We start from the raw sequence: 21,617 nt of genomic DNA, 5'->3' as shown, positions 1-21,617 counted from the left end.
AACCACTGAAAACAGAGCTTTTCGGGGGGAAAAAAAAACTCCAAAGTGGATCAATTTGAAAATGCTGGTCTTGCGTTGGAGTGTGGATGCAGTTCTTCAAAAGTGCTGATGTATGATTGTCATGTGATCAGCGTGAAGCTGATGGCTCTAGAGGCCTGAGCATGCCTAACAGAAGAGACTGGAGCGATTTTTCACTTTGGCATTTCAATGTGGATGAATTCTTTTCTGAAAATGAACAGAAAACACTAGCGTGAATGGAAAACCTACGGGCTTTTGCCAAGAAAATAGCATTTTCAAATTTCTCCAAATTAGCATGGGTGTCGCCTCAACCCGTGGGTGTGGAGATTCATCTTTGACTCACAGTCTGTAATATTTCCTTTAGTTTGTGACTTCTTACATCAGACTTCCTCTAAATCACTGTTATTACACTGCTAATCTAGGTGGAGCCGGCTGTACGGCGAGGGTGAAAATTTCATCCAGAAGGCGGCGGCGCTATTACATTTGTACATTGAAAGGTTTGGTGAAGTAATCTTGACCAGCTTTGAAGGTACGTCCGGTATTAATAGGTTTCATCAGGTAGAAGATATGTACACAAAATAATGTGATTTAGGGCTTGATCACATTGTGCCAGGGAGTTGTAACTTTCAATTAAAATTTCTCTGAGATCTGAGATTTAACTGTTAGTGGTTTAGATTGGTCCAGAGGTGAAGAGACACCGAGAGCGACTCGAAAGGTGACTGTTGCATAACCACAGTGTTTCAGGAAGTGATTGGAGCAACTTTACATACCGGCACCTTCATCTTGAACTCATCCTTGTTGAATTTGAAGAGGATGTCTGACAGGGTTCGTTGCAAGAGAGTGGTGGGCCTCAGAACCAGAACCAACTGGAGGTTCCCTGGGAAGGAGCCCTGAGGAGCGAGACAGGATGAACAACATCTCAGCTTATATAAAAAAACAGGACGGATAGCAACCGCCATCGCTCTCCATACACCTCCCTTCAGCTGGAGACACTTTTCTCTCTCACAAATGTTTTCCATCTCACTCTCTTTCTCCATCTTGCATTCGCTTATCTTTAATGAACACAGCAGCATATACAGGAACAGGGATTATCTGTGAAGGAGAGGGATGTGTCGGGTGAAGGACAACTTCCCGAGGATATAAATCTCCATGTATCGCTTTATGAATAATGAGCCAGAAAAATCCACACCAACCATGCACATGTGCACGTACACACACACACACACAAGTATAACCTAGGGGTAAATAATAACTCAAACAGAAACAAAAAGCCCACTTCTCCTTACCAGTTTTCTCTGTACCCAACTGGCATTTGTAGAGCTTAAATAAGCATAGCCTTACTATGAGTGTTAATACGGGGCTCTATAAGGCATGGGATTTTCTGTGAAGAGTTATTGAATTTCAGTGGGGGGGGGGGGTCCAGAAAAAAACAAGTTGGTTTTATTTAGATAAATATATCCCGCTAAATAGAACTAAAAAAAAATCCATATCAACATCAAAAATTTATATATCGATGCTAGCAGAACTGGTACTGCCATCAAAGGTGTGTGTGTGTGTGTATGGGGTGGGGGGATACTGAGATTGTTAGCAGGTCATAGACATGCAGACTTAATTAGCTAATGACCTGAGCAGTGCTTTAACTGATTGGCCACGCATCCCGAGTGAGCCGGGGAACGCTGGTCCAAGCAGAAATAGAAGACATACCCCATTAGCAAACAACTGCTTGGGAGAGGGACTTCGGATGGAATGAATAAATCAATTACACATTGTCCCTTGCTGAACAGACAGAAGACAGGGGAGGATCAAGTCAGCTCACTCCGTTCACGATCAGTAGAAAAGAAAATTACATATTTTGGCGTGCCGCTAAAATAATCTGGCTATTTCTGACATATCCAGCATGTGATGCAGATGCTACTGTATGACAAAAGCGGCAACTTTAAAATTCCACATATCAACATAAAATAAAAACTACCGACTGCCACAAACCAGTAGGACCAAAACTGCCAAAAACCAGAAAGGACAAAAACCTCTGCAGTGTTTTCCATTATATTATGAAGTACCCTGAAAAGCCGGCTTCACCCTTGACTGAATGTTGTAGCCTCTAACCATTCAACCATGTTGGTTAAATTAATGGTTACTGCTGATTTAGTGATTGTGGTTATGGTCCACTGAATCTTTGTTCTTTTCAACTTCAGTTAAGATACACACCATGGCGTGCGCACGCACGCACGCACGCACACACACACACACAACACAAGACAAAGGAGGACAGTGAGAGCGGAGTGTGTTTCTTTCTGGACAAGAGGAGAGTTTGTTTCCAGAGACGGACTGAAACCACAGTAACTCTATAGGCTTTTAATTTGGATTGCTCCGCAAACACACGACTCCTCCGCTGTCTGTCGGCAAGCCGCTAACAGCCACCGACCCAGACATGCACGGCAATGGAGAGGCTTTCATTAAACACACAGACCCAACATTCACCAGTATACACAAAGCAATGCAGATGTTTGTGATCAGACACAAAAACAGACAAAGGCCGTCACTGTACAGGACTAAATGGGTGAACAAGCAGTATCCACTCACACACAAACAAACATACAGTCTGAGGGCCATGGCAGACAACCACACACACACACACACACACACGCACTGCTACACATACGCTGCATGCACTACCATAGTCAAGAACAGTAGGCTTCTCATTACTTGTTGAATTGAGCATGCATCAAGATACTGTTTAATTGACCCTTTTCTGACTATTGTATCACATTGTGTGTACATACTATGTAATACCCTGATTTAAAACCATTTATCTGTGTTTGCACTATGCAGCAATAATATGCAGTTGTTTTCCCAAAGGGGGTTACTTTGTCACTGTTTAAAGAAGTTTTGAGTTGGGTTTTCTAGTTACCTGTAATACTTGGTTGTTAAGGTTTCAGCTGGGGGGGGGGCGTACAGAAGACAGAGAGCAAGAGAGAGAGAGAGAGACAGGAAGAGAGAAGAGGAAGAAGGGGAATGAAGAAAAAACGCACAGAGAGGGAGAGATGGTGGTGATCGCCGAAAACGAGAGATTCCATTTAGCAACGAGGAAAAGACTGTAAACTGGGTTTGATAAGTGTCACGCCAGAGTGCTAACTGTTAACTGCTCATTATGAGGTGAATCCCGCTAGCTGGGTGTCATGGTGGCGCAGTGGTTAGCGCGGTCGCCTCACAGCAAGAAGGTTCTGGGTTCGAGCCCCGGGGTAGTCCAACCTTGGGGATCGTCCCCGGTCGTCCTCTGTGTGGAGTTTGCATGTTCTCCCCGTGTCTGCATGGGTTTCCTCCAGGTGTTCTGGTTTCCTCCCACAGTCCAAAGACATGTAGGTCAGGTGAATCGGCTGTACTAAATTGTCCCTAGGTATGAATATGTGTGTGTGTGTGTATATGTCGGCCCTGTGTGATGGCCTGACGGCCTGTCTAGGGTGTCTCCCCGCCTGCCGCCCAATGCCTGCTGGGATAGGCTCCAGCATCCCCGCAACCCTGAGAGCAGGATAAGCGGTTCGGATAATGGATGAATGGAGCCTGCTAGCTGCAGCTAATAGTTTACACAATAACCATGCTCTTTTGCTAGCAGCTAACTAGCTAATTGGTTTGAGTTAATCTCGATCAGAGGATCAAGAGAGGAGGACAACGCGTCACTTCTGGACTCGGTAGACAACCCCGGACCTCGTGGATTTATTTTCTTGGTATCAGCCTTGTAGATTATTAACCTTTTGGATTCACGGTGCGGTGTCGTACGTACTGTATTATGCATGCGCACAGATTCACTCCTCTGAGGTCCAATGTAACGTTACATGGCAAACAGACGCTTAAATATTCTACACCCTCGTTGTGGGCCCACATAGTTCCATTCATTTCATTTGAAGTTTGTTAACACATTGAAGTAACAACCTTACTGGTGAGTGTCTGTCTGATTTATGGTGGTTGCTGTGATTATTTTACACAGGGTTACTGCAATATTTAATGCTATATTGCCAATTCCTTTGGACCAGTAAATTAGTAATGGTTACCCATATCATAAGCACTCTAGACATGTTATCTTTGGCTAATTGTCCTTTCATCATCAATTATATGGCATGCCAGAGTTATCTAACATGTTATCATATTATGGCAGTAATTAACTCAGTACGAGCCGATGGTGAAAGGGTTACATTTTGGGGGCTCATCTGGGATGTTTTTGTATGTGTATACAGTTAACACTACAGTAGTTTCACCCAGTACACTCTGAGCGTGATTTTTTTTTTTTATAACAGTGTTACGATTATAGGGCTTGATGATGTTAACGATGTGATATGGTTTGGAGACAGTGGCACTGACGAAAAGACAGGAGGCGGAGCTGGCAGAGTTGAAGATGCTAAGATTTGCATTGGGAGTGACGAAGAAGGACAGGATTAGGAACAACCATATTAGAGGGACAGCTCAGGTTGGACAGTTTGGAGACAAAGCAAGAGAGGCAAGATTGAGGCGGCTTGGACATGTGTGGAGGAGAGATGCTGGGTATATTGGGAAAAAGATGCTGAATATGGAGCTGCCAGGGAAGAGGAAAAGAGGAAGACCAAAGAGGAGGTTTATGGGAAGACATGCAGGTGGCTGATGTGACAGTGGAAGATGCAAAGGACAGGAAGAGATGGAAACGGATGATCTGTTCGGCTGCCCCCTAACAGGAGCAGCCGAAAGTAATAGTAGTAGATGATGTTTGCAGTTTAACTCAAGCATTTGCTATGCAATTTTTTTCATGCCTAATCATTGCTTGAGTGTAACAGTAATCTGTCAACTGATACTAGGTGTAGTACATTTGCTCAGTGCGCATTTGAGACTTTAATATGGAGGCTCCTGAGATTGAGACCTGGTGTAATGAGAAGGGTCTATCCACTATCTATGTTTGTGTATTGAGTAATGCGTTGGTTGAAATTAGCAATGACACTTTATTAAGAGCACTAAATATAGTTAAAGCTCTTGTGAAAGTCAAGCTGATTGACCACTGCCTAAATGAAGCTGTTGGAAAATATTTTGTGCTGGTGCAGACATCCAGTGATGCAACTAAACTCACAATAAGTGATGCAATAGGCATACCTGGAGAGGTTGGTTCATGGCCAGTACGTGTTTAAAGCCACACAGAGTACAACTCCAAATGCTGTTGCAGGTGAAGATTTTCAGTCTAAGTTGCTCTCTTTTCTGAGACATGAAGGGAAAACTGCTGATGTGAAAAGTCTCATGAGCCCTATATCTGTTGATCTGAACTCAGAGCTGGTTTCTGCATTCACTTCCCTGGTAGACAAATGCCACATTGTTCCCTTGGAGATTCAGGGTTATCATACACTCCGTATGTTCTCCGGAGTCAAACCTACACCAAGTGGGGAAAAGGATTATGATGCTTGGGCTGAAGAGACATCTCAGGTGCTGGAGGAATGGCAGTGCTCAGACAATGTAAAAAAATATGATTGTAGAAAACTTAAAGGGGCCTGGGGCAGACATAGAGAGGCTTTTAAAAACAGAAAATCCTTCAGCCACTTCAGCTACCTATATGGAAGTTTTAAAAAATGCTTTTGGCTCTACTGGGAGTTCAGCTGACCTCATTGTGAAGTTCAGACACACTCTCACTTGAAATGTACATCTTCTCTGCAGTTGTAACAGAAGATACCAGGTCTATGTTCTCTCCCAAAACCCTCTGCAGCAGCATTCCCTCTTTTATTTACTTTTACAGACGGGCTGGGTTTCCCAGTGGCGGTATCACATTTAGCCGCAATGTTAGCAGACATTAGATGAGTCATCTCAGCCTGGATGTTCTTCACCTCATTTCTCAACAGCTCTACTTCAGTGACATCATGTGTCATCGTCACTGCAGAGGACACAGCTGAAGCCATTACTCTGCTTTTGACACTTTTCCGTTCCACGATCATGTCTTCCTCCTCTCTTACTTCTCTGAGAAGTTCAATGAAAGAAGGTGGGGCACGCATCTTGTAGGCCATTCTAATACGAAGAGCAACCATGTCCTGTGATAGTGCACCCTTCACAATTTGCGCCATTCTCAAGAGGTTTATCTCTAACAGCAGAATTCCCCCTTTTCGGCACAGGCAATGCAACAGTTTATCCAACCGCAGAATGTCGGCGGAGAGCGTCTCTCTCTCTCCACTTGGAAAGTGTGTCTGAACTTAAATAGACTCTTAAATATTCTACACCCTCGTTGTGGGTCCACATAGTTCTGTTCATTTCATTTAAAGTTTGTTAATACATTGAAGTAACAACCTTACTGGTGAGTGTCTATCTGATTTATGGTGGTTGTTGTGAATATGCTATATTGCCAATTCCTTTGGACCAGTAAATTAGTAATGGTTATCCTATCATAAGCACTCTAGACATGTTATCTTTGGTTAATGGCCTTTTCATCATCAATTATATGCATCCCAGAGTTATCTACAGTGTTATTCTGTTATAGCAGTAATTAGTTCAGTACGAGCCAATGGTGAAAGGGTTAATTTTGTCTCTTCCCTTCCCTTTATCACTCCACTTTTGTCCTGTCACTGTTCTTGCTGTCAGTAGTATCATGCTAGTTCCTAGGATTAGTTCAGAACTGTTTACAATGGGATAGATCCCCGACAAATGCCTGAACTTAACTTTATATACTTGTGCCTCAAGTCCTAACTTAAGGCTCATATGTCTCTTGTGCTTCCCGTCATATCTCCTTTTCAGACCTTGCATTGTTGTGATTAGATTACTCCATTTTAGCTTTCCACACTGAATCTATCTGCAGTCTTACTCATGTTATATTAGGCTACATGCAACAGTCCTTAATTTTTTGGTGCTACAAAAAATGAATTTTTAAGTAAATTAAGTAAGGAAATAAATAAATAAATTAAGTAAGGAATCTTAAGGGCATGCACAACTTGCAAGCCCTTAAATTGAGGCATAAATTCAGATATAAATAAGGCTGTTCTCCCAACTTTCCTAGCCAGTCCATCCTAAAACATTCAGTGATTCTAGTGCAGTTTCTTTTTGTTGGTTTTACCCCCTTTCGGTGGAGAACGCTAGAATGGCACTATTAAGGGTGAAGGGTTGTTGCTGTTTATTTTTTTCCCTCCAAAAAGTGCTGTGGATTAAAGGCTAAGGAGCAAGCCAAATCATGATTTAAGCTCTAAATTGAGCAGAAAGTCTCACATGCCCCTACACAGACCTCTGCTGTTTTCTGACAATACAGAAAAGTCAGAAGCTGCAGTCACTGCACTGGTCTGTGGTGTGGTATTGGTTGTACTTGATTAGGGGGAAATTGGATTGTCACTGAAATTCCATTTTAAAGAAATGTATTTTGACCAAGTGATTGATACTGGGCAATACAAATAAAACTTACTTGACTTGATCGAAGATGCATTAGCCTGCTTAAATGGAAGCAAATGGTTCAGCGTGCTAGATCTGACATGTGGATACTATCAGATACTCATGAGTGAAGCAGACAAAGAAAAGACAGCATTCATATGTCCTATTGGATTCTTTCAATTTCAGAGGATGCGACAGGGCATACCCGGAGTGCCTGCAACCTTTCAAAGGGTCATGGAGCAGACAGTTGGGGACATGAATCTGCTTTAAGTACTTGCCTACTTGGATGATCTCATAGTGTTTGGCTCAACACTAGATGAGCATGAGAAAAGACTACTGAAAGTGTTAGACTGCTTGAAAGCTGAAGGTCTAAACTGTCACTGGATAAGTGTCAATTCTGTAAGACATCAGTCAACTATGTTGGACACATAGTTTCTGAGAATGGAGTGGTGACAGACCCTTCAAAGATAAAGGCAGTAACCAAATCTCCCAGACCAACAACGGTGAGTGCTTTACGCTCAATTCTCAGATTCTGTGGCTACTACTGGAGATTTGTGAAGGACTACGCCCAAGTCAGCCATCCACTGAATCAGCTTCTGTGTGGTTACCTCCCCGTAACCAAGAAAGGAAGGAAGCAAAAAGGAAAAGAAGACCGAGGTTATTGTAACCTGTTTGAGCCTTTCAGAGAAAGGTGGGATGCAAAATGTGAAGAGGCATTTCAGATGCTCAGGGGGCAGCTTACTAAAGCACCTGTGCTTGCTTTTGCCAACTCTCAGTTGCTATGTGTTGCACACAGACACAAGCCGGGAAGGCTTAGTCCTGTTCTTTATCAAGACCACGGAGAGGGCCTGAGACCAATTGCTTTCATTAGTAGGAGTTTGTCGTCATCTGAAAAGAACTACCTTACACACAAATTGGAGTTCTTTGCTCTAAAATGGGCAGTGGTAGACAAACTACATGACTACTTGTATGGGGCAAAGTTTGAAGTAAGGACAGACAACAACCCGTTAACCTATATATTAACATAGGCTAAGTTGGACGCCACGGGTCATCAATGCCTGGCGGCACTGTCTGTCTATGATTTCAGCCTAAAATATAGGCCCGGAATCCAAAATATTGACAATGGTGCGTTATCAAGACGCCCCCATGACATGCTTGAAACCAGTCAAGAATGGGAAGACATTCCTGCTTCAGGGGTGAGAGCGATGTGTCAGCTTGCCATACTTGAAAAACCAGAACACAGCCTATCGCCTGAGAGAGCAGTCGACCATTTAGGTGCCTCTCGGCTTCCATTCCTTTAAGCATACTGCAACCTTACAGCACTGAGTGCACCACAGCTGCCACCCTTGAATTCCGCCGAATTGTCCGCAGCTCAGCAAGAAGACCCATGTATAGGGGAAATCTGGTCAGCCATTCTGAGGAAAGACATTTCAAAAGTGGATAAAGCAAGTCATTCTAACACCTCCTTACTCCTGAGAGAGTGGGCAAAGCTAGAGTTGAGAGACAACATACTGTATAGAGTTACTACTTCTCCAGACAGGACTCGTCACTCTCTGTTGATTTTACCTGAGAAGTATCAGAAGTTAGTGATGAATTCCCTTCACGATGGTACATGGCATTTGGGTATGGACAAAACATATGGACTAATTAGAGACCGTTTCTACTGGCCACGGATTAAACCAGAAATTGAAGACTACTGTAAGTCATGCATTCGTTGCATTCAGAGAAAGACTTTGCCGAAAAGAGTTGCTCCCTTGTCACACATGCACAGCAATGGACTCCTTGATCTGGTATGCATGGATTTTCTTTCCATTGAGCCAGACTCAAGTAATACTGTGAATGTCTTGGTTATAACTGACCATTACACCAGGTACGCTCAAGCCTTTCCCACAAAAGCTCAGAAAGCATCTACAGTTGCCAAAGTGCTATGGGAGAAGTACTTCATTCATCACAGCCTTCCGAGACAGATGCACAGTGATCAAGGGAGGGATTTTGAGCAGTTTAATACATGCGCTACTGAGCATGCTTGGGATTGAGAAGTTGAGGACAACACCCTATCATCCTCAGGGTAACCCTCAGCCCGAGAGGTTTAACAGGACTTGGAATGCTTGACGCAAAGAAAAAAGAGCAAGTGGGGCCAACATATTGGACATTTGGTACATTAGAATAACTGCACTCAGAATGAAGCTACAGGCTACTAGCCTTATTATTTAATGTTTGGGTGTGAAGCAAGGTTACCTGTTGATTTGTGCTTTGGAATATCTAGTGAAAATATATCACAAAGGGGTCACCTCAAGTATGTTTCCGACATGAAGAAGGACCTACAGAGAGCTTATGAGCTAGCAGAGACTTGTGCTAAAAAGCAGAACCAAGGAATCAAGGGGCGATATGATCAGAAGATCAAATTCTCACAACTGATGCCTGGAGATAAGAGTCTTAATACGAAACCTAGGAATACCAGGAAAGCACAAGTTGGCAGACCGTTGGGGTCCCATGCCCTATGTAGTGGAGAGACAAATGCCAAATTTGCCCGTTTTCCAGTTGAAACCCAAAAATGGACATGGTCCTGTAAAGATTCTCCATCCCTACCTCGTGTAGACGAAAGTTACAAAGGAAAAGACAAGTGAGCAAGGAAACAAGATTAGAGGAGTCAGTGGACAGGCAGGAAGAGGACCCTGAAAAAGAGAAATCAGAGGACAAAGATATCAGAATGTGGTATGATTTACCTAACAAAAACCTGGTAAAGAGAACTGATGAAGAAATGTCAGAACCTTTACCTATAACTGGTTGAGCCTGCCAGTAGCATTATGCTTGTCTCAAAGATCAAGCCATGCAAGTCTAAGTACACAGCCGGTACAGTGAAACTGTGAATGGCTCATTAATCAGAATTCAGAATCAGAAACAACTTATTGTCATCTCAGTCATGTACTTTCATACACAAAAGAGGCGAAATTTCGTTTCTCCCAGCCCACAGCAGTGCAACGCCAAAGACAAAAAACACATATCCACACAAAAACGACACCACCAAAAACATAAAAGAGGAGAGAACAAAGCAAAAAAACAAAAGAAAAACAAAACACAAACAGTCAACAACACAGTCCATTCAGTACATTTTCAACACAGTCCAAAAATGTCACTGTCCAGAGCATAGGCCGTGGAACCGGTATGGCCAGTAGGGCCGTGGCCATACCTACTTTGGCGTGCATCAAACATAAACGTGTAAAAAATTCAAATCGCAAATACGTTACATTCTTAATGTATTGCACTTTTGCATGCTTCCCGGGCTAATTTCCACTAGCTGTAAGCCTACGTACAGTACGTAGCCTATCACAAGCAACAAACTCCGTTTCCTAATGATTGATTGGTTATTTGTGTCACGTGACCTTAGCGTCACACGGACGTGAATTTCACGGAACAAAATAGTAGCGCTCTATGTAAGTAGACTAACTGCTAGTGTGTTCGCTAAACTTTAAGCAATAGTAACGTTAAAATGAATGATGAAGCGTCGAAAAATAACTGATTTCTTCGGGTCAAAGTTAACCAAGGTAGCTGAGACAACCACCGTCACTCCAGCCCACAATGAGCCCTCTGAGGAACCAGAAGTAGAACGTCTAACTGTCGCTGCTCCAACTAGCCCCTCTGCCGCCGCTACCCTCAGCGTTATGAGCCTACTGCCAGATGTACACAGGCTGTTGAAATTGTTTTATACAATTCAACTGCCAGCGCCGAGAGGTCTTTCTCAACCCTTCATCGTATGAAGACTTATCTAAGGTCAACAATGACTCAAAGGAGACTCAATGACTTGATGTGCAGCCACACACAGGGATGCTGTGGCCAATGTGGATGGTCTCGCCATTGCCAGTGACGTCATCCAGCACAACGAGAGACGGAGGAACTTCTCTGGCAACGTTGAAGACGGGGTGGTGAGCATTGACGTTTTTTAATCCTATGCAACTGGACTTGACGTGTCAAATTATTTATGCTTTCTAATCATAATGATTGTACTATTTGATTGTGACTCAAGTGTAGGCTATAATCAGGACAAATAAAAACGGCAATAATAAATAATAATAAATAAAGTTATGCGTTACGAGTGTGGCTGGGGGGGGGGCGTCACGTCATTCTTGGCCCTACCCATTCGAAATGCGTTCCGCGGCCTATGGTCCAGAGAACGAACGCCCCCCAGGATGGCTGTCGGAACCGCCGGTGTATATGGGCTAGCATTTAGCCAAGCCTGCCCCACATTAAATCAGTTATGGTTCCTTTGACCGATCTTCCGTTACTTGGTTATCTGGCAATTCTAGAGCCAATGCATGCCGACGAGCGCTGACCCTCAGAGACGCGTGCATTTATCAGATCAAAAACCCTCGCGGCGCCGCTTTGGTGACTCTAGATCAGTGGTTCTCAACCTTTTTGGGGTCCTGGACCCCCTGCGTATTTTTGATCTACCCTGAGGACCCCTCCACCTGATCTTGGGAGAGGGGGGTTGCAATTTGATAGAAACAGTAGAAACTGCATTTTAAATTGCATTATAGTATTTATTCACTCTTTGGGGCAAAAATAAGAGCTTTCAGTTGTAACTTAGATATAGTTAACAAAACAGAATTCTTATGCGGTAACTTTCAGATATATGTAACAAAACAGAATATGTATTCAGTAACTTTCAGATATATGTAACAACAGAATTTTTACGCAGTAACTTTTAACAATGCAAACGGGAGCGAGATCTCTTATTAAAATACAATAAATTACACTTGTGAAACAGATGTAATTAGAGAAAAAGTCCTCTTACCCTTTATAGTTTAGGTAGATAAAGGTCTCAGTCACATTTGAGTAAAATAATCCTATTTCTATAAATGTCATAGGATCTTTTTAAAAGATATTTTATTTTCACGGACCCCTTGCAATTACACCACGGACCACTAGGGGTCCGCGGACCCCCGGTTGAGAAACACTGCTCTAGATTACCTCGAGTCGATCGTCTGCCCTCCGCGGCGGCGATGTCTCGTTCGGATGTCTGCCCGTTAACGTTCTATGGTACTTTCTGTGCCTACCATGGTGACCACGGGTAACGGGGAATCACGGTTCGGTTCCGACGAGGGAGCCTGAGAAATGGCTACCACGTCTAAGGCCAGCAGCAGGCGCGCAAATTACTCCCGACTCGGGGAGGTAATGACGAAAAATAACAATACACGACTCTTTCGAGTAACTGGACTAAGTACACTTTAAATCCTTTAACGAAGACCCATTGCAGGGCAAGTCTAGTACCAGTGGCCGCGGTAATAATTCCAGCTCCAATTGCGTATCTTAAAGTTGTCGCAGTTAAAAAGCTCGTCGTTGGATCTCGGGAAGGAAAAGAGGCCAAATGTAACCCTTTCATCATCGGCTCGTACTGAGTTAATTACTGCCGTAACAGAATAAAATGGTAGATAACTCTGATATGCATATAACTGACGATGAAAGGGCCATTAACCAAAGATAACATGTCTAGAGTGCTTATGATACGGGTAACCGTTGCTAATTTTCTGGTCTAAAGGAATTGGCAATATAGCATTAAATGCTGCAATAACCCTGTGTAAAATAATATTCACAACAACCACCATAAATCAGACAGACACTCACCAGTAAGGCTGTTACTTTAATGTATTGTAGCGACTTCGGGGGGGGGGGGGCAGCAGCGGGTACCGCAGCCGCGGGTACCGCCACCGCACTTTATTTGACGACGTGGTCAAACAATGGACTTCTCAGACAACCTTTTAGAGTTAACCAGCAAGCTTTTAATGGCAGTAAGAAAAGCCAGTGATAACACACATAGGTTTGTATTGGTCTCAGCTTCTCCCTGGCTTGAAGGGCTGGCTGTCTTTCGTCGCTTGCAAGTTAACTCTAAAAGGTTGGCTGAGGAGTCCATTATTTGACCACGTCGTCAAATAAAGTGCGGGAATGCAGCGAATTGAAGGGGGGCAGCCCAGGAACCGCCACAGCCGGGACGCGAACCCGCAACTCCTGCACCGCGGGCGACAACGTTAACCTAAAAGATACGACCCGTTATCCAAGGGCTACCGAGCCTATTCATCCGTGATCGCTACAGTATAGTAACGTGCATGGATAAGAAGACACGCCGGCCGCTGGCTCGCGGGTCTGACCCTTTAGTCGAGCGGTTAGCGATGTCTCCTGCGGTGCGGGCGACACGGGTTCGCTTCCCGGCTGCGGCAGTTCCCCGAATTCGCTATAGTATTAACAGGCTTTAAATGAAATGAACAGAACTATGTGGCCCCACAACGAGGGTGTAGAATAGTTAAGAGCGCATTTGCCATGTAATATTACGTTGGAGCTCAGAGCAGTGAATCCGCGCGCGCGCACAATGCAGTACTTACGACAAGAACATAAATCCACGAGGTCCGGGGATGTCTAGAGTCCAGAAGTGACGCGTTGGCCTCCTCTCTTGATCCACAGATCGAGATTAGCTCAAACCCATTAGCTAGTTAGCTGCTAGCAAAAGGCAGCATGGTTACTGTGTAAACTATTAGCTGCAGCTGGTGGGATTAACCTCATAATTAGCAATTAACAGCACTCTGGCGAGGCACTTATCAAACCCAGTTTACAGCCATGTCCCTGTCGCTAGACGGAATCTGTTGTTTTCGGTGATCGTTACCCTCTCTCCCTCTCCGTGCATATTTTTTTCTTCTTTCCCATTTTTTCCTCTTTTCTACCCCCCTCGGTCTTCCGCACCCCCCCCCCCACTGACTGAAACCAAGTACTACAGGTAGCGAGAAAACCCGTCTCAAAACTTCTTTAAACAAGTCAGTTTTATTTGTAGAGCCCAATATCACAAACTTGCCTCAGTGGGCTTTACAGCAACACAACATCACGTCCTTAGACCCTCGCATCGAATAACAAAGTAACAACGTTCGGGAAAACAAAACAAACTGCATGTATTGCTGCATAGTAGGATGTTTTTAATGTGGACCCCAGGAAGGGTAGCTGTTGCCTTGGGTAACAGCTAATGTGGATCTAAATAAACATAAAGATAACAAATCTACTACTACTACTACTTTCGGTAGTAGATTGGGTAGTAGGTAGTAGTAGTAGATAGTGCGAACACAAATAAATGGTTTTAAACCAGGGTATTACATTCTCCCCCACCAAAACCAGACATGTCCTCATGGCTCCACTTTTAAATAATTGGATTCTAACTTTTGAAAATGGGCAAACTCGATATGCACTTTGATGAGTTTTAACAGTCTTTAAGCATGGTTAGTATTCACACATTTACAGTGCTTCCTATCCATTTACACATTGAGGAAACATATCTCACCACAGGTTTGATGATGGAATTGACACTGATTTCCCAGTGTTTCATATATCAGCCTAGTAGGAGTCTTCTTAACCCTCTGAGATCTCCTGACCTCAGCTGTATCAGTTTGTGGCTCTTGATGTGATTCTGTATGCACTATTTGCTGAGCAGGCTTTGAGTCACCTTCATACTCGTTGGATTCTATGTCCTCTCCACTATCCAACATCACTTCTGGTTGATCAGGACGTTGTATCCCATACCACATCCAGGTCTAGACTGAAAGGTTCTGACATTTTGTCATCAGTTCTCTTTACCAGGTTTTTCTCAGGTAAATCACACCAAATTCTGATAGCTTCATCCTCTGAGTCTGGACCAATGTCACTGCACTCATCTGATCTCTCGTTTTCGCCAATCGCTACCCTCTCTCCCTCTCTCCCTCTCCGTGTGTTTTATCTTCCTTCCCCTTCTTCCTCTTCTCTCTCTCTCTCTCTCTCTCTCTCTCTCTCTCTCTCTCTCTCTCTCTCTCTCTCTCTCTCTCTCTCTCTCTCTCTCTCTCTCTCTCTCTCTCTCTCTCTCTCTCTCTCTCTCTCTCTCTCTCTCTCTCTCTCTCTCTCTCTCTCTCTCTCTCTCTCTCTCTCTCTCTCTCTCTCTCTCTCTCTCTCTCTCTGTCTTCCATACCCCCCCCCCAACTGGCTGAAACCTTTACACCCAAGTATTACAGGTAACTAGAAAACCCGTCTCAAAACTTCTTTAAAAAACAACAAAGTAGCCTCTTTTGGGAAAACAAAACAAACTGCATATTATTGCTGCATAGTGCAAACACAAATAAATGGTTTTAAACCAGGGTATTACATATATTTGTTTTTATTGTCAGCACCTTTCTAAGTCACTCATCAGATAACTCCGTAAGATGTAAAAATGCCAAACGCCTCTTCCAGTGGTGAGAGATCCACTTCTAATAAGCATATGAACAGTATTAAGAAAGGCTAGGTGAGTAAATACATCATAATATTGGCTGAACTTGATATCATTTAACCTACGGACCTATTTCCCATTATGAATGGAGAGTAGCAGTTCAACACGTGCCTGCTTTCATTACCATTCATTTCAGCAGCTTGGCCGAATCACCCCAACAGGAGACGACGGATGAATGACCCCCATTACCGGCCTGTCAGCCTGTAACATCCCCCTTGTGGGATTAATAAAGCCCGATTCAAATCAAAATGAACGGATGGGCCCCCCTCGTCTCAGAGGACCACGGGTGATGATGTTCTCTCTTCCTCTTGAGTAATCTCAAATAACCCATCTCTCAGTACAGACGCATGGTTCTTAAGAAGAGCCTGTTATCGTCTCGATTAATGTCCTGGCATACAGACTAGCAGTGAAAAACCATTCCAGGACAGAGCTCACAGAAGCTCACACGCCTATCTCTATAATGAAGGAGCTGTTGAGAGCTGCCCAACCCGACATAATTCAGTCTTAACACTTACAACCTTTGGGATGGGATGTCTGATAAAGGCCTTAACAGAAATGTTGATTCTATTTCAATATAAGAGATTTTTTTTGTCACTATGCACAATGTGCAGGAATACATACAGCGTATCTTTCATTAATGCTTAAACCGAAAATCTAAAATTGCATTTGAAACGGAATTTTTATTCTGTCATCTGGCGGCTTGGAAATGTGCCTTGTGTCCCAAATGATACAATACAAATAATGTATATTACCACATAAATATTCAGGCACATATATGAAACCCCCAACACACACACACAGAAGTCTGTGTCTGGTGTGCGTCCGGTGGGCCCAGGGACCACAGCCCTGCCTGAAGCTGCGTCCGAGGAGGAAACACCGAGGGCAGTCTGACAGGATGCAGAAGCGGGGCAGGCTAAGCTAGCTGCTAGCCCACGCAGACCAGCAGTTCTGACAGTCACCATAGTGTTCGCTCTCCTGGACAGTGATTTTTTCTTCTTTTTTTTCCTTTGATATGTTGTTTATATGGGTTTTGTAGTTTTTTTAGTTTTATTTTTTGTAGTTTGGATATGTGTTCTTGTAGTTTGGATATGTGTTTTTGTCTTGGTGTTGCACTGCTGTGGACCGGGGGAAACGATATTTCATTTCATTTCATGTGCGCAGGTGCATGGAATGAAATGACAAATAAATATTCCTGATTCCTGAAGTCAACAGCATCAGAAAGCCTCACAGGCATTTATGCATTTTGCATTTGCTGATCCTCACATTTAGCATGTAAATACTTTAGGGTGAAAGAATGAATAAATAACATGTAAACCAAAGCAAATAAGCGACACTGTGTGCCATAACTGGGTGGGTGTATGGCTGAAGAGGCTCATGGTGAAGCCATTAGCAAACCTGGGCTAGCTAATGGGGAGTAAATCAAAGGTGTCACTAATGTACCACTTCAACCCCCCCCCCCACACACACACACACATACACACACACACACAAATACACACACGCCACCAGTGCAGCGTAGCTCTATCCACCAGTGCTCTGTCACGTCCATACAGAAAATTCATGAACCACAGAGATGAACAGACAGGCATTTTTACTGACCACCAGCTTGCGGGGAGAAGCGGAAAACAACAGATGTATTTCAAAGGGGGGGATAAAACTGGAATAAAAAGCACCATTGATTTTATCTGATGGATTACAGCCGTTCTGTTTCTCAGGGCCCATTATGTAGATACGTGAATAAACAGGAGGGAGGAACTTCAACGCAAAAATTAGATTTGTGCCACCAGGCCAGCGGAGACAAAGCAGTGAGGGAAAACATATCTGAATTAACAAAAGGTGCTGGAGGAAGTAGGGAGAAATAGGGCCAAGCAAAGAGAGAGAAAGAGGGTAAGGGGGGGGGGAGAGAGAAAGGATTCTGCCTTATCTCTTTCCTCTTGACGTTTGAACGTAAGCAGCTGATTCCCGAACAGAGAGAATATGACTCACGCCGCCTCAGCCGAAGTAGGTTAGTGGTGTGAATCTGCTCACATCACCCAAATCCAACCGGACTGAAAGGATAATTCTGGGTTTTTTTATGTATATAACCTGGGTCTTATTTTCATAGTTTTTGCTATTTTGCATATCGGTTATGATCTCATTTTATTCACTGACTTCATTTTGTAGATTTTGGACAGGAGACCGCTGCTGGACTCGGCTTTACAACGGTGTCTTATGGGACAACCGAACACAAACATCAGAAATGTTTCAAGTCCAATTCAACCCAATTATCCAAATCACGTATGTGGAAGCGGAAGTGAAAGTTAAAAGTTATCAGGAACACTTTGTCATTTAATTTCATATACTTGCACACATGAAACGAAACGAAATATTGTTTCCTCCAGCCCACAGCGGTGCAACACAAAAAACAGATATCCAGAAACTACAAGAACTACAACAGCACACATATCCAAACTAACAAATATATCCAAACTAACACAGATATCCAAACTAACACATATAACCAAACTAACACATATATCCAAACTAACACAGATATCCAAACTAACACACATATCCAAACTAACTCATATATACAAACTAACACATATAACCAAACTAACACATATATCCAAACTAACACAGATATCCAAACGAACACAGATATCCAAACTAACACAGATATCCAAACTAAGCAAAAAAATCACTGTCCAAGGGAACGAACACCAGTCAGGACAACAGTCGGAACTGCCGGTCTGCACAGGCTAGCAGTTAGCTTAGCCTGCCCCACTTATGCTTCCTGTCAGACTGCCCTCGGGCACAGCTCCAGGCCGGGCCGCGGTCCCTGGGCCCACCAGATACAGCAGACCAGGCTTCCCCAGCCGATCCAATGCCAGCTCTACCTGCCAGACACCGCTGACACCCACCCCACCCCGCACGCTCCACACAACGACACCAAAAACACCACAGTCAACGTCAGGCGAGGCCGCCGCCAGACCACCCTCAGTGCCATTGTGGCTGCATGAGCCAGCAGCCAGCCCTGCCTGCCCCGCTCTCACGTCCTATCAGACCGCCCTCAGCGCCCTCTCCTCGGGCGCAGCTCCATGATGTGATGTGAGATGATGTGAGATGTCCAATATGATCAATGGTGGAGGACATCGCTGATCTACCCCCTGGTTCACCCTGAAGGAAGTAGCAGCCTATACTTACCTTAGGTAGTAGTAACCATCCATAAACTAGCCAGCCAGCACAATAGAAAAGTCATAGATAATGGACAGTCATGGACGCAGTCTGACTGAGACTCTAGGGGGGTTTGTTGTTTCAAGGACACGTTTAAGACTCCTGTTCACTTGTCCCATAAGACTCCGTTGTAGAGCTGAATCCAGTAGTAGTCCCCTGTCCAAAATATACTAATGAAGCTGGTGAATAAAACGAAATCACAAACTAGGAAAATATGGGGGGGGGACTACATCAGAACAACATGCCCCCATCACCACCCTATATTTCTGGAACATGGCTGTTTATTTTCCCTCTGGCAATGGCAACACATGGCAGGCTTTGATGGTGGTGGGAGGTGTTTGAGGGATAGGAGTTGTATCATGTGACACACACACACACACACACACCCACACACACACACACACACACACACACACACACACACACACACACACACACACAGCAGCCATGATATTAGTCTATTATTTCCTCTCTGATGCAAATGTGGAGCTCTGGAAGAGGGAGTGAGGGAGTAGGTGTTCTAACACCTCCATAACCTCCTCTCTGCCCAGGGTGAGCACCTCTCAAACCTGGACCTGCACTCAACACATGATTAAATCTTCCTCTTCAACAAAGGGGCGCACAGAAACTAGACACAAAGAGACATTCAACACTCCCTGAAAATAAATGCACACACACACATGCACAAAAACAAAGGGACACTCACTGCGATGCGAAGCAGGGTCCCCTTGACAGCTGCCCATCGGTCCTGCCGGCGATCGATGACGAGGATGAAGCCCACGCCGGTTGCTGACAGACTGAAACGCAGAAGGACACGAGGGTCAACACCAACAGCCATTATGAACCCACGCTTCTCCTTCAGACGGCGGAGAAGAGAGCGGTGCTTGGCTTCTCGGCGTCACAATGAAAGAGGCGAGAGCACTTAGCCAACCCTACTTGCCCCTGATGGAGAACTTCAGCAGGAAACAAAGCAGCACGCAGTGTAAAAGGCCACAGTCCCCCACTGTTCCTAACATGTTGTTTTTGTACCTAAATATTTTGGCTGCATTTGTTGTTGTTGTTGTTGTTGTTTTTAACCGTTGTGAGTCACTGTGGGCATAAAAACACCTCTGGCTATGAAAAGTGTTTTAGAAATAGAGTTTTACTTGCTTACAAAGTGAACCATATATAATTAAAAACGTGCTGCAGCCTCCCATACAATATGATAGAATAGTAGAGAGCGTTCAAAACAGACAATGCAATACATGTGTACCTGCTTTCCTTTACTCTGGAGAACGAGACAGTGCAGCAGGACGGAGGTAAAACACACAGGTGTCCTTTTGTTATGTCCGATAGCCTGATCAAAACATTAGGCTCCTATTGATCGTCTAATAGAGCTGGCCGTGTCCATAGAAAGCAGTGTGTTTCAACAAGCCCTCCCCAGATCCCCCAGCCCCCGAGCCTTTCTCTAAGCCCTGTCCTCTCTGGTCCAGAGAGAGAGAGAGAGAGAGAGAGAGAGAGAGAGAGAGAGAGGGAGGGATTTATGGTTCACACACACACACAGCCGGTGGAATACTCAATAACAGTCCCACGTGCAGCCTGTCAGCATAAATAAAAACCACGCACCTCCTATAGGACACGTGAGCACCTAAACCTCACCTCAGCAGTCTTAAAGCACAAAATGGACCTCATTCATCTTCAGCATGTCTTTATGTATATATAGAAAAAAATGTTCTGTGAGTCTGAATGGTCACTTCCCAAACAGCGAGGCAAAAGAGCAAAAAGGGAAAAAAGTATGTATATATGATACATATAAAATAGTCCTGTGGAAAATAAAACCCAGAGGAGGAGAGAGATAAGATGCGGATATGTGTTAAAGGTAGACTGCAGCAGCTTGTGTTCTTCTGGAGGGAAAAAGGAGCCAACTGCTCCATATCATCACAGCATCCCCCCCCCCTCCGCACAGCACACATTAGCCAACCAACGAGGAGCTGGGAGCTGCTGCACCACCAGCCAATCACAGCAGGGCTGTAAAGTGATGAGCCGCGCTTGTGGCCAATCAGAAGGTCCTTTGAAATGTGGGTGAGGGGACCGAGTGTGAGAAAAGACAAGAGGGCTCTGAAGGAGATTGCTTTTTTTAATATATATATTATTATGAGGACGATGTTATGGCTATTGCTGCTTTCCCCTTTGTCTCTCTCTCTCTCGCTATTGTCCCCCCCCCCACACACACACACACGGACACCTTTATTCTGTTCATCCTCTCTTCCCCTTACCTCTCCTCCTCTCTCCATTTAAATCCCACAGACCATCTCAGACACAGACTGGTGCGTCACATCACCACCGCTCCAGACAGAGAGCGAGGAGGAGGAGGAGGAGAGCTGGTCTTCCTCTGGGACATGTTTTGTTTTTGAAATAGGAGGCTTTATGGCGAGCAGATGGCGCCGGAGATTGAGAAAAAAGGAACAGCGCGTGTTGTGATGTTTTTCGGTTTTTGAAACCAAGTAATGTGGGGATTTAGGTCTGAGGTACATTCTCTTCTTTTCATTTCTAAACGTAAACGAATTTCACGGAAATGTAACAGAGTTGAGATGAAAACAATCAGATTTTCAGATTTCAGGATAGAGATATACCTACATGTGAGCATGAAGTATATGGAACACATTAGGGGTAGGGCTGTGCGATATGACCAAACTCTCATATCACCATATAGGTCATTCATATCACGATAACGATGCATATCACGATATAGCACATTTTCTGTAAATTCAATGAATATTTTATA

General features: G+C 44.1%; 1 protein-coding gene across 10 annotated transcripts in view; it reads right to left on the bottom strand.

The window, feature by feature from the left end:
- Nucleotides 1-21,617, bottom strand: part of mcf2lb (mcf.2 cell line derived transforming sequence-like b) — a 74,613-nt gene that overhangs the window by 31,511 nt on the left and 21,485 nt on the right. For all 10 annotated transcript variants that reach the window (XR_008810969.1, XM_056288848.1, XM_056288851.1 and 7 more), the window contains exons 4-5: nt 19,560-19,650; nt 789-908 (exon numbers count right to left, since the gene is read on the bottom strand). Coding sequence is in view for 9 of the 10 variants with exons in the window: in XM_056288848.1 (XP_056144823.1) it covers nt 789-908; nt 19,560-19,650 (211 nt within the window). In the remaining variant the exon portion in view is untranslated. The remainder of the gene's footprint in view (nt 1-788; nt 909-19,559; nt 19,651-21,617) is intronic.

Source organism: Lampris incognitus, chromosome 11, assembly GCF_029633865.1.
Source record: "Lampris incognitus isolate fLamInc1 chromosome 11, fLamInc1.hap2, whole genome shotgun sequence".
NCBI classification, from domain to species: domain Eukaryota; kingdom Metazoa; phylum Chordata; class Actinopteri; order Lampriformes; family Lampridae; genus Lampris; species Lampris incognitus.
This window is presented reverse-complemented; position numbering and strand designations above follow the sequence as displayed.